This window comes from Astatotilapia calliptera, chromosome 23 (assembly GCF_900246225.1).
Source record: "Astatotilapia calliptera chromosome 23, fAstCal1.2, whole genome shotgun sequence".
Lineage (NCBI taxonomy): Eukaryota > Metazoa > Chordata > Actinopteri > Cichliformes > Cichlidae > Astatotilapia > Astatotilapia calliptera.
In genome coordinates, this window is record NC_039323.1 from 6,056,542 (window position 1) to 6,075,510 (window position 18,969).

Genomic DNA, 18,969 nt, shown 5'->3' on the forward strand with positions numbered 1-18,969 from the left:
TGTCACAAAGGCTCACCACAGTAGAAGCTCCATGTTTGAGGGCGTTTAACATCAGATATTCTTTCTGAAGCATCCCTAAAGGGGCTTTCTGTCTCTTGCTCAAACTGAACCAACAACCTTTCACTTGCCAAACAAATGCATAAAAAAGTTTAAAGCAGCTAGCACTGAACCACAAACAGCACCAAGCACCGTTATATTTCTACACAGTGTTAAGACAATGACTCTAACCTACAGGCTTGAAAATTATGGTTAAAATATTTTCTTTAAACATAAATGCATCAGTCCAGATGTTTCCACATAACTTTATTTAACAATTGAGGTAGGGTGATTACAATCTGTAGGTAGGGTGATTACAATCTATCAGTGATAGCTGTCAGTCCATTACTTCCCTCTGCCAAGGCAAACACTAAAAGTGACACCGCTCATACAAGTTCATAATGAAAAAGGCAAGCATATGTAGAAAGTCCATTTATTTATGACATTGTGCATTTTATAACAAGCAGTGGCATGAAAAATAAAAACACTCATACTAATTGAAAAGTATGAGTGGCGTCACCACCTACTTTACATGGCTTGTCTGCATCCCTTTGATATCCAAATAAACATAAACTTATATACTTCTCAAAACAGTTTGGGAATTTTAAAGGCCCTTTTTTTTAAGAGTGACAAGAGATCGTTGGTAATCAACCTGCTCATTAGTCAAAGGAGCTTGCAAAGAAAAGCGTCTGGACTTCTTTAAGTTGCTTGAAAAAGCAACCTGCTTTTTACAAATTTTACAAATTCAAGCAACCTGCTCATTAGGTTACATCATATAGAGTCTACTGTAGAATAAAAAGTGATTTGTTATGTTCTTAAAGAAATTGGGAAATCTAAGAGATGGGTTAACACTTTTAGCAGAACACCTTCAAAAATTTGTCACCATCAAAGCAAACAGAAAAAAAGACAAAGTCATTGTTAACTTTTGCTTGATGATGAAGCCCAGGTCAGAACAGGTACCGTAAAGAAAAACAGTGAAGGTACTACGCAGTAGGGTACGTAGGTGAAAAAAGAGAACTCTACTCTATGCATAGGCAGTCAAATGAGATCTCTTAAAAAGTTGTAGTTTAATATTGTAAACCTTTACACTTTTACTTGTTGAATACAGTAGACTGAATGGTTCAGGGGAATGGTCTCCATGGTGAGAAGAAGAAAAAATAAAAATGATAAGATACTCATGCTGTAAGGGTGAAATTATTTAGCAGGTAATGCGATGGAAAACAGATGTTTTCAGTTTGTCATAGCTGATGGCTTAACGCGGTACAGCACAGAGGCGGTGAGGTTTAGGGCAGCGCGTGCCCCCCAACTGGAACTCCAGACTGGGCTGCTCTCCAGCAGGTGGCGAAAGAGAAAACCTTTGAAGGAGGGAGGTGAAAAACAAAAACAACTCCATCCTGGCCAGCTGTTCTCCAAGACACACACGCTTACCTGAGAATAAACAATAGGAAATGGGTTTTATTCAAACAATTTACAAGACATTCACTATATTGCAGAGTTTACTACACTTCTGCAACAAACTAAGGATGCATGCCATTTGGCTAAATCAGTACAAGAGGCTTTAATGTACAACAAACCTGCAGAAAATGGAAGGAAAGCATCTCTCTTGCGAAATTTACCATCCTTGTCCAGAAAGTGTTGAGGGTTGAAAGAGTGCGGAGTTTCCCACACTGACTCATCATGTAAGACTGAGTCCAGAGTAGCCACGATCATGGTACCCTGCACAAAATAATCATACGAACCGAGATACTAAAATTGAAAGACAAACTAACAAACAAAACATCTAAATTGGTACTCATAAAGGTTAACAGAAAGTAAAGTATTACATAAGTAATTTTTAGGACTACAAAATTTCTTAACAATTTTGAGGAAAACCAAACAATATTTCCCCATCTTACATCATAAATGCATTTTATTTTTGGGGAGATGAGTGTTATTATGAAAAGGATAAATTTTACCAAAATATCACTGTGTACTGAAATATACTTACAGTATTTTTTTTTTTTAAATTATTTCCTTTTTTAGTTACCACCTTATTCTAGTGTATATACCTTTAAGTATTTGTCGGTAAATGTAATTGCAGTTCAATTTCAAGTAAAAGTAATTGAAATTCCATTTTATTAAAGGGGAATTTTGCCCTCAGTCATAGGCTAAACTGCTTTTGAAGACCTTTGAAGCTAAACTGTACCTTTGGGATTGTGTATTTATCCACTGTAGTTTCCTTGTTTGTCATACGAAGCACATTGAGAGGAATGATGTTGGCCATTCTCTGAATCTCATGAATGACAGCATCAGTATAGGGCATGTTTTCTCGGTCACTCACAGAGGGCTGTCTGGACGAACCGACCACAGCATCGATCTCAGCTTGAACTCTCTCTGCACAGTGAAAACAGGACACAATCAGAGTGTGTATCAAGGTTATTACAGTTACCTAACACTAAATGAGAAGCTAAAAGTGAGTGTAAAAAAAGACATTCCAAGTCATTAATACCAATATTGGATTATTAGACTACCGTATTTCCCGGACTACAAAGCGAACCTGAATATTAGCCGCACAAGCTAAAATCAGGGGAAAATCCTGTTTTGTACAGACATTAGCCGCACCTGACCAAAAGCCGCAGGTGTTTCAATATTGACTTATCATATGTAAGAGAATATGCACAAAGCGAATTGTCAGGAAAGAGATGGCTGTTTGGAGACACACCCCTTTTATTAATATTTTGAAAATCAAGTTATGGGTACATATTTGCACATGTGCTGTGCTTCATAAATGAGTAACAAATGTAGTACATAACAGTAACCTACAGCACACCAGAAAAATAGATTCAGACTACCTTTTAGGCTCAGGTGCAGTGACACAGCTTTAACAAGAAGAAAAGTCAGTCATTCACCACCATCTTCCTGCGCACTAAAACCACCAAAGTCCTCTTCTCCAGTGTCGGAAACGAACAGGCTCAGGATGGCTTCGTCATCCACTCTCAGCTTCTTTCCTTCGTTGTCACTTTCAAAACCAAAGATAATCCTCATTGTCATTGTCAGTGTCGGAGTCGAACACCCTCTGAAGGGCCGTGGCGGTGTCCTCCTCTTCATCATGCAGCAGTCCAGCCCTTCGAAATCCGTTGGTGATCGTGGATGTTTGCACACTTTTCCACGCTGTCAGAATCCACCGGTAGAGTTGAGCACAACTTGCTTTTCGCAAGTTTATCGCCGCTCATCATCCACGACTCCAGCTGAACGCATAGCGCTACTTTGAAGTTTGTTTTTCGCGCTACTTGTACGGCACTATGTTGCCTGGCGGATGGACATGTGACCAACATACCACTCTTGAACCCCGATCCTTCCGCCAGGCAACGTAGTGCCGTACAACAGCGGAACAAACAAAACAAATCGTCTTACGATATCACAAAAATCATGGACAATCTATAGAAAAGCCGCACCTGACTAAAAGCCGCAGGGTTCAAAGCTTGTGCAAAAAGTAGCGGCTTATAGCCCGACAATTACGGTACTTATTAAACTACTAAATATAAATAGAAACATGAACAAGACATTGAATGAATTTGTTAACTTTTGTCAACACAACAAGCAACGAGACATTCGAACATATATCTATTAAAAGGTGGAAAGTCAAAATAAATGTCAATCTTTACAAAATGCTGTTTTTATATTGTATATTTAATACATATGCTGGACTTTTTGTTTTCTGATAACTACTTCCCTTTTATTAAAAAAAATTAAAAAAGAACGAAATTGCACATTTTGGGAAACAATAACTAAGTTAAAGAATTAGATCTACTCTGGAAATTAATGGAATCCAAACTCAAAACAAAAATTTGAAGCATGCTAAAAATGCCCCCAAAATTACAAGATTGTCATCTGGTGATTGGAAGGTTGGTGGTTCGATTTCTGGCTGCCCGAGTCTGCACGCTAAGTATCCTTGGGCAAGATACTAACCCCAAGTTGCTCTCCAATGACTGTGTATGAATTTTAGTTAGAAAGCACCAATAAGCATAGAAAAAAAAGTGTTTGTGTGAATGGGTGAATCAGTTCATTTACCACTACAAGACTGACGTGACAAAATACACAATACGGTTGAGTATTACATACATACAGTGTTGGGAAGGTTACTTTTAAAATGTATTCCACTACAGATTACAGAATACATGCCCCAAAATGTATTTTATTACGTATTCAATTACGTTACTCAATGACAGTAACGTATTCTGAATACTTTGGATTGCTTAATATATTACCATGCTTTTTTACAACTACATGAATGTCCTATTGCTGTGTGATTTATTACTACTATTACTGAAGGTTACTCGCCATACCAATACCAACTAGATTTTTAAATCTTAATATAAATGAGAAACAGTAGGGTGGACATTAGGTAAGGCTGCGCTTTTTGCAGCGATCTCGTATAGAAAACTATTTTGCATGTATATAAAACAGGTTTGCGGCTGTTAAGATAACGTTGGTATCTTAACATCGGTCATTTATCATGATAGAAGTTGCGAGTAAAAGAACTTCTGGCTAATAAGTCGGGTTCCGTGTCGGGCTCGTAGCTGAAAACTAGCTTTACTCTGTTGTCTGGGTCAACTTTGCTAGCGAGAGACAGAGAGAGGCGTTGAAAGGCTGCTCCAACTGAACTTATTGTTTCAGAGGAAAACACGAACACAGTGTACAGTAAAGTCTTAATAGGTTACTTACAACTGGGCTCGTCAGGCACTCTTTTTGGCTGCAGTGGTTATTATTATATTTACATGATTCCATCTCCCGTTTCTGGTCGGTGACAACTCGCACTTTTCGACTTTCCTTTTTGTCCCTCCCTCGTGCTCACAGACGATAACGGGTATGGCAGTCTGTTCTCCCTGCAGCACGGACTACAGTGCCCATTAGGCTACATTCTTTAGGGCAATGCCTGTAACGCTTTGCCTGTTGCCTTCATTTAAATCATTTTTAAAAATATTTCTTCACGTCATTATGAGACACGAGATTGAGACACAGGCATTTGAGCCTCTTAATGCATGTCTTGTTTGGGTTTCCACCAGCGTGGAATTACCAAAAATAGAGAGAGCATAGCCTAAAATATGAAACAGGAAAAGACCACCGTGTAATCCCTTTATTTCAACAAAGTAACTGTAATCTGAATACCAGCTTTTTAAAAGGTAACTGTAACGGAATACAGTTACTCATATTTTGTATTTTAATTACGTAACGGCGGTACATGTATTCTGTTACTCCCCAACACTGCATACATACCTTGTATATCAGGATAGTAGATCATGTAAAGCAACCCCCAGCGTAAAGTAGTGGTAGTAGTTTCAGTTCCAGCAAAAAACAGGTCCATGGTGCAAGCATGTAAGGTACTGAGAGAAAAACTGGAATCTTTGCCCTCGTTCTATCAACGGTCCAAGCAGCAGAAATTAAAATATCTTATATTTCAGTTTGCATTACAAGACCAAAATGAACAAACATGATGGAGATCGAGCACAACACTCACCTTTGCCATTTCTATAAGAAAGGCATCAATATAGTCTCTCGGTGACGCTGGGTTAAGGGTTTCTTTGTGGTCTTTGATCCTGATATCTATGAAGTCCTTTATCACTTGTGTCAGAGTGAACATTGTCTTATGAGGTCCAGGTAGCCACTTCATCAGCCAGGGAATTATGTTGTACATCTACACAATAGGAAGATTAGATTAAACCATATTTTAATGACTGAATAAACATTCATATGTCTGTGTGCGCTACATATGAGGCTGTGCATTCAAAGAATTCTGGATTAAAATCTAACAGAGATTTCCACAGCAGCAAAGCTGATGGTAGAAATATAAACCAGAGGGAAAAATATTTGAGGGCAAATTCAGCAAACTTCTTTTTGTTTTTTGTTTGTTTTTTGTTTTGATGAGATAGGTTGAGGTCAGGAAGGCTGATTCTCTGAGATTTTGTTTATCTCTGTGGGCTTTATATTTTCCAGGCCTTAGTTACCTCATCTCTGCCCTTTAGTGTTTTTTTAAGTCAGTCTTTGTTTTGGCTCCTCACAACTGATTTGGATTTAGAAATTTTGACAGGAGACTGTTCTCCCAAAAACATAACTCTGGGATGCACACTCCACTAAAACTGAAATATACTTAAGAAAGTTGTGATGTTACAGTAGATTATTAAAGTACATTTATTTAAGACGCTAAAATGCAACTTGTGTATTTTCTGTAAATCGTGATGTAATATGATTATTGCATGATGTAGCACGGTAGGAAGAGGTTCACCTGTGTCGACATGCTTCCCTGTAAGCGCATAACTTCATTGAAGTTATGAAGAATGGACTGGTACTGCTGATCAGTGTACTCAAATCGATTCCCAAACACCAAACAGCAGATGATATTCGACACAGCATTATTTATCAGTAGCTGGACATTAAAGGGCTTTCCTGCAAAAGAAGACAGAAAATGCGGGGTAGAAGGACCCCGTGTCATAACAAAGCAAGCAAACTCTATTGAATTGTACCAATCAGCCTCATAACTTAGGCTCTATCACAGAGAAAGGTGGTGATCTTTAAATGCAATTTCTTTCATAGTAAAATAGCACAGATGTTTTTTATGCCTTGGTGTTCTGTGAAAGCCTCTGAGAGATACTGGCACTCCTGCTGGATGTATAAGTCCAGGGTCTTCTTGCCCAGACCAAAGTTTCTGAGTGTATGAAGAGCAAATCTCCTCTGCTGCTTCCATGGGTAACCATTTGATATCACAAGACCTTTGAACACACAAATACACAATATTAGACTGAATGTAACAAGCATTCGCTTACAGCTCTGATTTGGTGTCTCAATTACGCTTTTGACTGTATTAAACACTAACTATATATATATTTTTTAATGAAAAAGAGAAAAACAGAACCTTCATTCCCAAATAAATCTTCAAACAGTGGTACGGTGGGACGATCTATTAAGTCGTCTCCTTGTTGGACCAGGGCTTCTTTCACAAACTTGTAGCTATTAATGACCACGGTTCTTCCACCAAAGATTCTGATGGTGAAAATGTTTCCATATTTCTCTACAAACTGAACAAAGACAGCAGGTAGATGTTGTGGTTCAACAGTACTCAGAGAATAAATACTGCTTCTACATCCGTAGTGACTGCAGATAATAGAATATTGAGCAATGCTGCCTCACTAATATTATATCTCGTAGAACCCAAGCTTCTCTCTTGTGTGAATAAAGGCAACTTTAGATAAAGTTCATTGAGTCAATGATTGCAAGAGTTTTAAATAAGGGCTTGCCCGAACGTGTTGTGCTTTACTTCAAAAAGGTAAAAGGTCATTTTAGTAACTATTACATCCAATTATACACTGCTTGTGAACATGATAGCGCAATTATAAAATGTATTTTTAACATCTGAATCTAAATATCTTGTCATATTTGACCTCTGATCTCACTTTTAGATTTTACATCTGTCTTCCTTTCAGTTTGACCCTAAAATGTGTTATATCTTTAACAAAAGTTTTATCAAGAGAAAGAGAATGGTTAGTTAGAAACATAATATTGTTTTATATTGCATAATAAGCTTATTATTACATGCAGTTCTTCAAAAATCAATACCTATTTTCCATTACCTACTCCTACATAATGTTTGTGTAATTAAAGTAAGTCTCTGCCATGCTACCTTCATCTGATTTTTACTGCACTACCATCTGCACTTGCATCTTACAGTAAGTACTGTAACGGACAACCTTATTGACTATCTCTATTCACTTTTGTTTCTTTAAGAGAGATGTTTGGTTGTGCTGCAGGAAAAGCCAATGAGTGTGTGGGAGGGGTTTCTGGTTGTTGTTTTTCGGAGCTGGAGAGGAGCGGTGACCCTCCATGGGGTGAACGCCCGTGTTCCTGTACCTATATACAACCGTGGTGAGATCAAAACGTCTGGTGCTTGAGAGCACATGTGAACGTTACTGTACTTTTAAAAAGACCACAACAAAAAAAATCAATATGGTAAAAATAAAATAATATTCACTTCAAAGTAAATACTACCCAGAGAATGAACTGCCGGGTGGAGGTTTGCATTCTCTGAGTGTGTCTTGTTTGATTATACAAAGATAAGAATGAAGCCCAGGGCTCGTACCTCTCTGAACTGCAGGTGTATTCTGTCAGGTCTGATGCGATGAATGTCACCGAGAAGCGGGAGAGCCCACGGTCCAGGTGGGAAGTTCTTCGGCACTCTGTTCTGCCAAATATTATTCAACAGCAGGAAAACACAGAGAAATATTAAAATGCTCCTTCCATCTATCCACTCAAAGCCAAGAACACTGTATAATGTCTCCATTTAAAGTTCTTAATGTTGAATGCTGGATTACTGTAGTGTTTTAACTGTGCTGCTACCACGAAACAAAGTGCGATCAGACAAATGGGTGGACTTCCTTAAACACAAAGGTGAAGGAAAGACTCGTGTTCCCGCATCTGGACTTCAAAATAAAAGCTGATAATGGAGGGGTTGTATTTTCGCATGTGCAACATTATTACACGAATTAAATACAGATTACTTCACCAGTGTCAATATCAGTGTTTGAGCGAAAAGTGTTTATTTCCTGCGTGAAACAAAGAAATATAAGCCACTAGCACAGCCTACCCACTTTTTAAAGAAAAAATACAGTATGTAAACAACGTCCAATTACTTCATACCATTTCACAACCATGGACGGGCCAAAAAACAAACAAAATATATAGCTTCCAAGAACACAGCTGAGTTTCGTTTCTTTATTTACACAATTTAAGTCCTTTCAATGACAGTCAACGAGCATGAGGGATGGTCGTCTGCCATGACCGCTGAGGGGATGAACACAGGAGGGGATGAACACAGGACAAAGACATGCTGTGAAAGAGACCCAAAGAAATACAATACTAGAAATAACAGTACTACTTATACACATTATATAATATTCCAAGGTAGCAGTATACAGTATACTGCCTAACTATAGATGCATGAATGCTCCCAAATGGTGTGCCTCTGCTTATTGATGTGTTGAGAATTCAGTGATAGCCATAAAATATTAAAATATTCAAGGGCAGAAGGAAATAATTGTTTGTGGAACCTGTTCCAGATGTAGAGGAGGCGTTAAATCCAATAAAAGCCGTTCTCAGTGAGACATAACCGGTTATTACTGACATAATCCTAGAACCTTTGTGTTAAGACTGTTGCACCTATGTGTATAATGTTGGACTATCTCTGGTTGTTGTTTTTTAAGGCCTGGGCTTGTTTTTAGGTTCAAGGTTCAAGGTTCTTTATTTGTCACATGCATAGTTATACAAGTATAACACACAGTGAAATGTAGCCTGACACGCTCCTCGACATGTGCAGAAATGGGAGGGGGGTAGAGGAAGAACATTATCTCTCTCTCTCTCTCTCTCTCTCTCTATATATATATATATATATATATATATATATATATATTATATACATTGGGTGAATGTGCAGTAGTAGCAGCAAGCAGGTGAATTCTGTACATTAATATGAATAGACATCTGACTATTTTACAGAATAGGCAATATAAACATATTTAAAATTAAAGGAATTTGGAATGTACATTGTGCCTTGGTTTAGAGTGTCTGGAAGAGTCCTGTCTCAGTCAATTATAGATGATGTGAGAGGGCGGATGTGTGTGTTTGTTTAGGGCCCGGGTGGCTTGGGGATAGAAGCTCCTCTTGAGTCTCTCTGTCCTTGCCCGGATGATGCGGAACCTTCTACCAGATTGCAGAAGTTGGAACAGTTTGTAGCCAGGATGGGACGGGTCCTTCAGTATCTGCACCGGCATCTCCTGGTGTAGGTGTCCTGAAGCGGGGGGAGAGCAATCCTGCAATCCTGCTCTTTGTAAATAAAATGTTCATGATCACCACCCTGGGTTTTGTACTACTTGGCTACCATTCCTTTTTTTTTTGTTAGCTTGTCTCCAACTGGTGGAAAGGACCTTAGTTTGGCTTTTTACATGTACAGGAATGCTGACAGCATAAATTAAATTCATTAGGAATGATCAAATTAAAGTACATTAAAAATGAAAAAGTTGATGAAGCGAAAAGACAACATAGAAATAACTCAAAACTCAAAACACAGAAATGATAAAAATAACTCGTGAAAAAGCCTGGTTATAAAAATCTGTCTTTAAGAGGAATTTAAAAGATAAAAGTGATCTCGCTGTCAGCTCCCTGACAGAAAAAGCCTGGTAACATCGTTTCTCACCTAAAATATAGGACGACCAGCAGAGCTTTGGCTGAGGACCTTATGACCAGGTACGATGTCAGATTAAAATACACTTTGGTGGAAGCTCAGAGAGGGCTTTAAAAGTCCACAATAAAATCTTAAAACTAATTGTAAAATCAGAACTCCAAATTTCTAAAGGATCATTCAAGTATTGCATCTTATTGAGCTAATAACAGAAGCAATACTCCCGAGGTACAGAGGTCTTTCTTGCACCAAAATCCTAAACTTAATGGTGTCAATTTGGATGCCCAGTTGCACCCAAACACTCCCCACAGCAAAGAAGTCATGATGCAAATCAAGTCCTTTATACCCTGTATTCGATACTCTTTTGGTACTGCAACCATCATGGCACACCTGCTGCTCATTTTAATACAGCTTAAATTATTAGTTTTGAGAAGTATTTCTAAAATGTGGCAATAACACTTTTACTCAAGAATCCCTTGCCACCCTAGATTTTTCTCACTTCAAACACAGTTCAGGTAAAACAAAAAACTTTGACTGGGTACATGCTGATATATAGAGATATGAAAAGTCAAGCTTCAGAAGAGACAAATTTTCAGAGTTACTATTTGTTTAAGGTCAAGTATTCTATAAGCCTTCAAATAAAGTGGAAATTTTTATAATGTTTTCTTTGAAACAAGCTTTTCTCATCATAACATGACAGAATTCAGAATTGTAAAAGCAATGAACAGGCAGGTATCATATACTATGAAATTGTTAGCCAGCAAAGGGACTCAGTCCATGCTTTCACTTGCTTTAATGTCAGAATGAAAGGATAAACTAATCTCAGTTTTAGCTGGTTTAACATTAAAATGTATACTTGAATATAAAAGATTCACTGTGTAAAAGTTTATCAAAACTGGTATACCGGCTGACAAGAACAAAAATGACAAATCCCATTTTACACACACTATGAGATATGAAAAATACAGAGGGGTAGATACTGTATTAGATAATAAATGTGATAAAACAGTGATTCATCAAGCTGAGAATCAGGCATTTTCACTTTGTCATAGTTGCTGGTTTAACGTGTTACAGCACAGAGGCGGTAAGGTTGGGGACAGCGAGTCCCTCCCAGCTGGAACTGCAGACTGGGCTGCTCTCCAGCAGGTGCAGAGAATGAAAACCTCTGAAAGAGGGAGGCAAAGAACAGGAATAACTCCATCCTGGCCAGCTGTTCCCCAATACACACACGCTTACCTGAGAATACACAGCATACAGTTTTATTATGTTAGATAAAATAGTCACTTTTATCACAGATTAATATTGCACAAACAAAGACATTGTGGTGGCAAGACGATTACAAGGAAATACAGTATTGGGTTTCATTTTGCTCTTTTTAGAGTAGAACAAGAGGTTTTAACTTCCAACCAACCTGCAGAAAATGGAAGGAAGGCCTCTCTCTTGCGAAATTTACCATCCTGGTCCAGAAAGTGTTCGGGGTTGAAAGAGTGTGGAGTTTCCCACATTGACTCATCATGTAGGACCGAGTCAAGTGTAGCCAGGATTATGGTGCCCTGAAGAAGTATGACACAAAAAACTGAGATGCTAAAATTGTAAAATAATCAAAAGTGTGTTACGAACTTGCATGTTCATGTGTTTGTTTTGTGCAGGTGATGTATCTTTTTATGTTAATTCAGCTGTGCCAGGGCCCTGCTCCGATTGGTGCGTGGATACACCGCCCTGACGTGACTGGTCCCAGCTGGAGGACCCGCCCATTAAATGGAGACTGGAGTGCTATGGCGGGAGAGGTCCTTGCGTTTCTCCTCATGACCCAGCAGTGTACCTGTGGCAGCCGCTGGCTGCAGTGCGGCTTAGAAGTTGTGGAAGTGGAGTGGGTAGGGGTGAGCTGCCGTTTCTTTTGATCACCCGTTTTCTCCTGTTTTGAATTAGTTAAGGAACTCAGACTCTGTCTTTATTTTTTGGGTTTTGTTTTGGTAAGGGCAGGGGTGCGGGATTTGTGTAGATTTGTTTTGTTTATTGTTTTGGCCTTGGCTCACCCTGAAGTGTTGACACTCCCGTTTTGTTGTTCCTTTTTTCCACATTGTAAATAAATCACATTATAACGAACGGATTTGTTTGCTGTGGCTGCTTGGGTCTTGGGGGGGAAGCGAGTGCCTCACTCATGTTATTGCCTGGCCCTAGACGGGTGGTAACAAGTGTAATAAATAAAAAAAATTAAATAAAATCAGAAGAAAGAGAAAATATCAGATATTTAAACTAATAAAATTCATTGGGACAACACCGTGTTTACCACTGTGTACTATATCATCTTTTTACTCATTTTTTTTACTCATTTGCAAACTGAGGAGACCTGGTGCTGGACTTTTTTGGAGAAAATGTCCCATCCTTTCTGATATAGGAATTTAGCTGTTAGGCAGTCTTGAGTTTTATTTGTTAGATTTTTTTTGTTTCATGACTCTTCTACTATCCCACCTTTTTAGGACATGTTTCTGTAATCAGATTCAAAATAAGCTGATAGTTTTTATGAAATAGTAAAATATCTCAATTTAAACATCTGACATGTTTTCTAATATATTTCTGTTACATGTTGGTTTATAAAACTTACAAATCACTGCATTCTGTTCTTATTTAAATCTCACAAAATATCCCATTTCCATATATTTTAGCCAATAACCACAGTTAATAATAAATGCATCTAATTTATCAGGAATTTAGATCATTTTCTGAACAATATTCGAAAGACTCACTCACCTACAGGTTCAAGCTCACATAAACACATGATTTCTGTCTTCCCATACAATACTTGAAACACTAGTATGAACTAGAGTGAACAGCTACTTAATTAAAGTTATAACTTTGTGCAACTTCAAAAAAAATAAACAATGTTTGCATCATCAAGTATCAACAACAGTCCAAAATGGACAAATAACAAAGCTGAGGTCGAAGAGCAAGTGTAGGATCTCCTGAATACTTAGAAAGGACGTGGTAATCACCTTGTTTCAACAGTTTGTCCGTTTGTTTGTTTGTTTGTTTCGTTTTGGCGTTTATTTGTGTATTGTGTATTTATTTGCTTTTTATGTTTGGGGGGTTGGGTTGGTTCCTGGAGGTTTAAAATGCTAAGCCAGAAAGTCTGTCTTGGAAAAATAAAAGGCACTAAAATTATTAGTGGATTGTGTACCTTTGGGATTGTGTACTTATCAATTGCAGTGTCCTTGCTTGCACTGCGGGCCACATTGAAGGGGATAATGTTGCCCACTCTCTGGATCTCATGGATGACCGCATCAGTATAGGGCATGTTTTCTCTGTCAGTCATAGACGGCTGTCTGGATGAACCAATCACAGCATCGATCTCAGCCTGGACTCTCTCTGCGCAGTGAAAACAGGAAACAAGTTTAAAAATAAAGCTTAAGATGAAAATAAACTAAAAAACTAAAACTAAACTGAAATGAGTGAGACTTAAAAAAAACTTAAAAGCCATAATAACTGAGTGTTGTCTGCTGCACAGTTAACTGGGGAGAAAATTCTCATTCCACCTGCAATCAATATGTGATGGCAAGATGATTACACAGTATGCAGGCATGGTGGATATTATGCACACCTTGTATGTCAGGGTAGAAGATCATGTAAAGTAGTCCCCAGTGTAAAGTAGTGGTTGTAGTTTCGCTTCCAGCAAAAAACAGGTCCATAGTGCATGCACTTAAACTGCTGTGATCAAAAACTGAATCACTGCCCTCCTTCTAGCAGAGACAGGAATAAATAACTGTTGACATATTTCATTTGAAATGCAAAACGGAAAACACAGCACACCACTCACCTCTCCCATTTCTATGAGAAAGGCATCGATGTAATCTCTCGGTGATGCTGGGTTAAAATTTTCTATGTGTTCTCTGATTTTCATTTTTATGAAATCAGTTATGTGTCGTTTTAAAGTTAATATCTTCTGATGAGGTCCAGGCAGCCACTTCACCAACCAGGGCATTGTGTTGTACATCTACAGAACAGAAAGACAGTTACCAAATTATATGATGGCCTGGTAACAACTGTGACATTTCTACTTGTGTATTTCTATGTGGTACTAAAAGGATCCTGAATTAACATGTGTTGGGGAATTCCACAGATCCAAAGATATTGAAGGAAGTCTAACATCCAGGGAAAAATTAAATCTTTCAAAACCTTATTTTGGAGCAAAGTCAACAAACCATTTCAGTTTGGTGATTCTATACACTCAGTTTATGTTTCAGTGACCACTGAAATTAAAGGTTAATCTAGATAATTATTAACACACTTTCCAATTATGGATGTTCAGTAAAAAAAATTAATTTTAGATCAAGACATTTGAATTCAATAAGGTGATGTTTGTTACTTAACTATATATGACATGTATTTAGGACATGTTGTGATGTAATAAGATTAATAACTGTTGTTGCCTTTTTAAAGGAGGTTACCTGTGCCACTGTGGTTCCCTGTAAACGTACTATCTCGGTAAAGTTATTAAGAATAGACTGATACTGCTCATCAGTGTACTCAAATCGATCCCCAAATACCAAACAACAGATGATGTTTGACACGGCGTTGTTTAACAGTGGCTGGGCATTAACAGGCTTTCCTGTAGAATAAAGAGACAATGAGAATACGAGGCAGTAAAAGGCTTGTTGCGTAATGATGTTTGTGCAATTTCTAAGTGTGTGTGCGTGTGTTTGTGTGTGCCTTGATGATCCGCAAAGGCCTCTGTGAGATACTGGCACTCCTGCTGGATGGAAAAGTCCAGGGTCTTCTTCCCCAGACCAAAGTTTCTGAGTGTATGAAGAGTAAATCTCCTCTGCTGCTTCCACTGATACCCATTTGACATCACAAGACCTTTGGACACACACACACACACACACACACACTGATGCTGCTGGTCTAATTGCTGCTAATGAGATTCTTTTGGGGGAAAAAAGGAAAAGAAAAAAAACACCATTATTCCCAAATAAGTCTTCAAATATGGGTACTGCGGGACGATCTGTGAAATCTTCTCCTTGTTGTACCAGCGCTTCTCTCAAAAGCTTATAGCCATTAAGGACCACAACTCTTCCACCAAAGAGTCGAAGGCTGAAAATTTTTCCATATTTCTCTGCAAACTGTACACAGAAAGTGGACAGGTGTGTTAGTGAGGATGACAACTGTGTTTTTATACATCGCTTTGCATTTAAACATTTGTTTTTATTCATCTCTGACTCTCTTGCACGCTATGTTTTCGTACTGTTTCCATCCCCTCACCCCAAACCAGTCGCGGCAGATAGTTACCCGTCCCCGAGCCTGGTGCTGCTTGAGATTTCGTTCTGCTAAAATGCAGTTTGTTGCCATGTGCTTGATGGTTGCTGGGGTTTTCTCTGTATTATTGCAGGAATTTACAATATCCTAATCACACTGGTGGTAGATGTTGTTTATTTGATCTTTTTTTTTAACCCACTGCCAGGTGGTTGCAAGGCATTTATAATTCACCTTTTATCAGGGGCGGATCTAGAGAAATTTTCTTAGGGTGGCAAAGAAATCAAATGGGGGTGGCAAAATCAAAGCCTTTTTTTCCCCCCAAACACATATGCAGGTGGTTACATATGGTTAAAATGATTCAAATGCAGTAAGTATACACATTTTTCATATAAATATAGTCTATAACTTAATTATTGTCTGTAGTCCACATAATTACACACTTTAGTTACATAAAACATGTGAGTTTTGATGTTATGTACTGTACAGCCTGTATAATAAATAAATATGTAGCCCAATGAGTATAAAATCCAGAAAGCTACACAACATGGGGTGGTTCATTTACAAACACAAGTCTAACTTTAGTTTTACGCTGTTTTTTGTTAGAAAACAATCACATTGTTACAGCTTAAATTACACAAAATGTCAGAAATCTGCACTGTTATGAACAAAAATTTAAACCTAATCTTTCATGATTTGTTGGATTAACCCACTGAGGTCTGAAATACAACCGGCCATTTTTGACTCCTTTTGAGTTTCGGTTTGTATTTCACCCTCAAATTGTTTCATTTTATTTTTTCCCCCTTGCCTTGTTTGGTATCATTCTTTTCAGCTCAACTGAATTTAGTTGTTTTTTTCACTGACATACTGCATTAGTACTATTATTACTATTAATAGTACTATTACTGATCTGAAATCACACAAAGAACTTAAAATCCTAGTAGTATTTTTTACTGTAAAAAAATCCCACAGACATGTTGAGTAAATTTTTATAACTTGAAATGCAAATATAAATTGTTCATTTATTGTTCATTTTGTAAACATATACAACTATTTATCTAAAAATGCAGCCAATACACCTGCCGTTTGTTTTTTTCATTTTCTACAACCATTTAAAAATATTACTAAAATTAAAGTGAGAGAACAATCAGGTGTTGCAATAAAATGCTCCACAAATGATGTGTGCCAATAAAAAAAAGTTTGTCCACCAAAAGACAGAGGAGAACAGCACAGGGATAAACCTGCAGGCCTGACAACAGGAGGTGTATCACTCTGCTGGTTTTCTACTTAGTGACAGTGTTTACATTGCAAATGTGCCTTAGTGACATTCATTAGTGCCCTCACTGACACACAAAACAAAACGACTACACAACAGAACAGCTACACAAGACAACACAATACACTAAGTATACACTCCACACTAAACGTCACAAATCTCCCACATCTAAAAACTCTCCCTCACTCGCTTGCTCTGTCTCGCTGCCGTTACCGTCATTCCCAAAACTTTTCCCTCTTCCCAAACAACCAAATCCCACATGTTGACTTTTTTTTAAATTGGTCGACATGGTACATTTTTCCACCGATAGGAAAGAGGTGTTTTTTTCCCTTTCTTTACCGTTTTCCTGCTGTCCTTAGAAAATGCTTAAAACACACACACACAAAAACGTAACGACAGTATTTAGAAAAAAAGCATGGCTTATATATATTATCATAACTCTGGATTTACTGGCCTGTAATTAAAATGTAAAAACTTTAAAGTCCGAACTTTCAATGTGGGCTGAAACAGAGACTCAGCATGGCTGCAGCTTGTTGCTATGTCAGCTTAAAATAGTCATGTGATTTGGAGGTGCAGCATGTCCGTGGACCATGGAGGGTTAATAACACTCACCTTCCTTCCATTTCCAGAGTGTAACATCCAACCACCTGTGTAAAATCCAAAATTCCCATGGTGTTGTTTAAAATGTGCTCTGGCACAATCATAAGCATGGCTTGCTACTGAAAACAAGAAAAAAGCTGGTCCTGCTATGGGCCGAACCATTTGTTAATGGTGCAGGGGTGGAACACTATCCAATATATTCAGTTTTAGCATTTATATTCACTGTTGACTGTAACTACGATAAAAACTGTTAATGCTATCTTATTTTAATAAACAACACCGTCATATGCAAAACTGGGGTGGCACTTGGGGTGGCAAGGGATCATTTTAGGGTGGCACTTGCCACCCCATGCCACCCTTCTAGAGCCGCCCCTGCCTTTTATGGATATAAATAACATGCTACAGTTCTGAAATGAAAATGAAATGATGCTTAAGGCTAAATCCAAGGTCATTTTTACATGCTGCAAGGTGATTGCCAACATGATAAATATGTAAAAAAATATATTTGAAAATAATTACATATATAAAGAATTACTTAAAAATCGAGTATCATCATTTAAAGAATTTAATAACTCATTCATTTTTAATTATTTTTTGTATTAATTAATAATATTTTTGTTATTTAAATATTTAACATTTTAATTCATTAATGATACATTTAATTAAATATTTAATAATGTATTTATTGACACTCCAAGCCCTCCATACACTTAAACACGCTATGCAGATTTAGAACTACACACGCATAGCACACTCATACCGCAGAGAAATGCAAAAATGTTTGTGTTTGATTGCAAAAGCAAAGCAGGAGTGACATTATTTCATTGTCGGTAATGTTATAAAACCAGCTCCATGAACTGCTGAATGAACAGTCTGACCTACAGAAGCACAAAGCTATTGCGAATCGAATAACAAAATATAACTTGCACATTTGATTAGTGTAACTTAAAGTGTATCAGTACAATTCAGTTAATGAGGCAGAGCGACTTTATTGGGCAGGCCTGGTGTCTTCATCTTAAACTCTAAACTTAGCATAAAATCTTTAAGTTTAATCCTCTAATGAAAACAATAAATGTGTATTTTAAAAGCGGTCAAACTAGAGTGTTACTTTAACCTGTCAGCAATTTGTTTAATATAACATATTATTCTTATGTATAGTGTCATACCTCTGCGAACTGCAGGTGAAGTCTACTAGGTCTGATGCGATGAAGATCGCCGATGAAAGGAAGTGCCCAGGGTCCAGGAGGAAAATTTCTCGGCACTCTGTTCTTTAAAAAATCAGTCAGGAGCAGAAAAACACACAGGAATAAGAAAATGCTGCTGAAGTCTATCCACTCTAACCCGAGGACACTGTATAATGTCTCCATGTCTTCAGTTGTTTGTGCTGACCTGTAGTTCGTTTACAGGTAACAATCAGTTGATCGATTTGTTAACTCCCCCTCGAGCTTTGGTTTCTTTTCACAAAGAGAAAAAAGAGAAACCAAATGCTTCATTACAAAACACGTGAGAACGTTTACTCCGCTTATTCGTCAGATGTGTCAGGGATGGGATAACACTCTTAACTGCGCCAGCACAACAGATCTGAGGTTTGGTACCAAATGCA

General features: G+C 37.8%; 2 protein-coding genes across 8 annotated transcripts; both read right to left on the reverse strand.

The window, feature by feature from the left end:
* Positions 1 to 286: 286 nt before the first annotated feature.
* LOC113016255 (cytochrome P450 2J6-like) lies at positions 287 to 8,453 on the reverse strand. The gene is made up of 9 exons (XM_026158957.1): positions 8,147 to 8,453; positions 6,926 to 7,088; positions 6,633 to 6,782; positions 6,299 to 6,459; positions 5,534 to 5,710; positions 5,293 to 5,431; positions 2,222 to 2,409; positions 1,611 to 1,752; positions 287 to 1,464 (listed from the first exon to the last, which is right to left on the reverse strand). The coding sequence occupies exons 1-9, from the start codon at positions 8,345 to 8,347 to the stop codon at positions 1,289 to 1,291; spliced, it is 1,497 nt and encodes a 498-aa protein (XP_026014742.1). The 5' UTR covers positions 8,348 to 8,453; the 3' UTR covers positions 287 to 1,288.
* A 2,426-nt stretch (positions 8,454 to 10,879) lies between these two features.
* On the reverse strand, positions 10,880 to 18,967 carry LOC113016251 (cytochrome P450 2J2-like). Of its 7 annotated transcripts, none has more exons than XM_026158950.1 (9): positions 18,533 to 18,966; positions 15,198 to 15,360; positions 14,948 to 15,097; positions 14,686 to 14,846; positions 14,055 to 14,231; positions 13,839 to 13,974; positions 13,419 to 13,606; positions 11,652 to 11,793; positions 10,880 to 11,476 (listed from the first exon to the last, which is right to left on the reverse strand). In XM_026158950.1, exons 1-9 carry the CDS (start codon positions 18,731 to 18,733, stop codon positions 11,301 to 11,303), a joined length of 1,494 nt encoding a protein of 497 aa, XP_026014735.1. In that variant the 5' UTR covers positions 18,734 to 18,966; the 3' UTR covers positions 10,880 to 11,300. The 7 variants fall into 7 exon arrangements, with proteins under 7 accessions (XP_026014735.1, XP_026014734.1, XP_026014737.1 ...); XM_026158949.1 differs by having other exon boundaries at positions 13,839 to 13,977; XM_026158952.1 differs by lacking the exon at positions 15,198 to 15,360 and having other exon boundaries at positions 13,839 to 13,977; positions 18,533 to 18,629; positions 18,756 to 18,961.
* Positions 18,968 to 18,969: the final 2 nt, after the last annotated feature.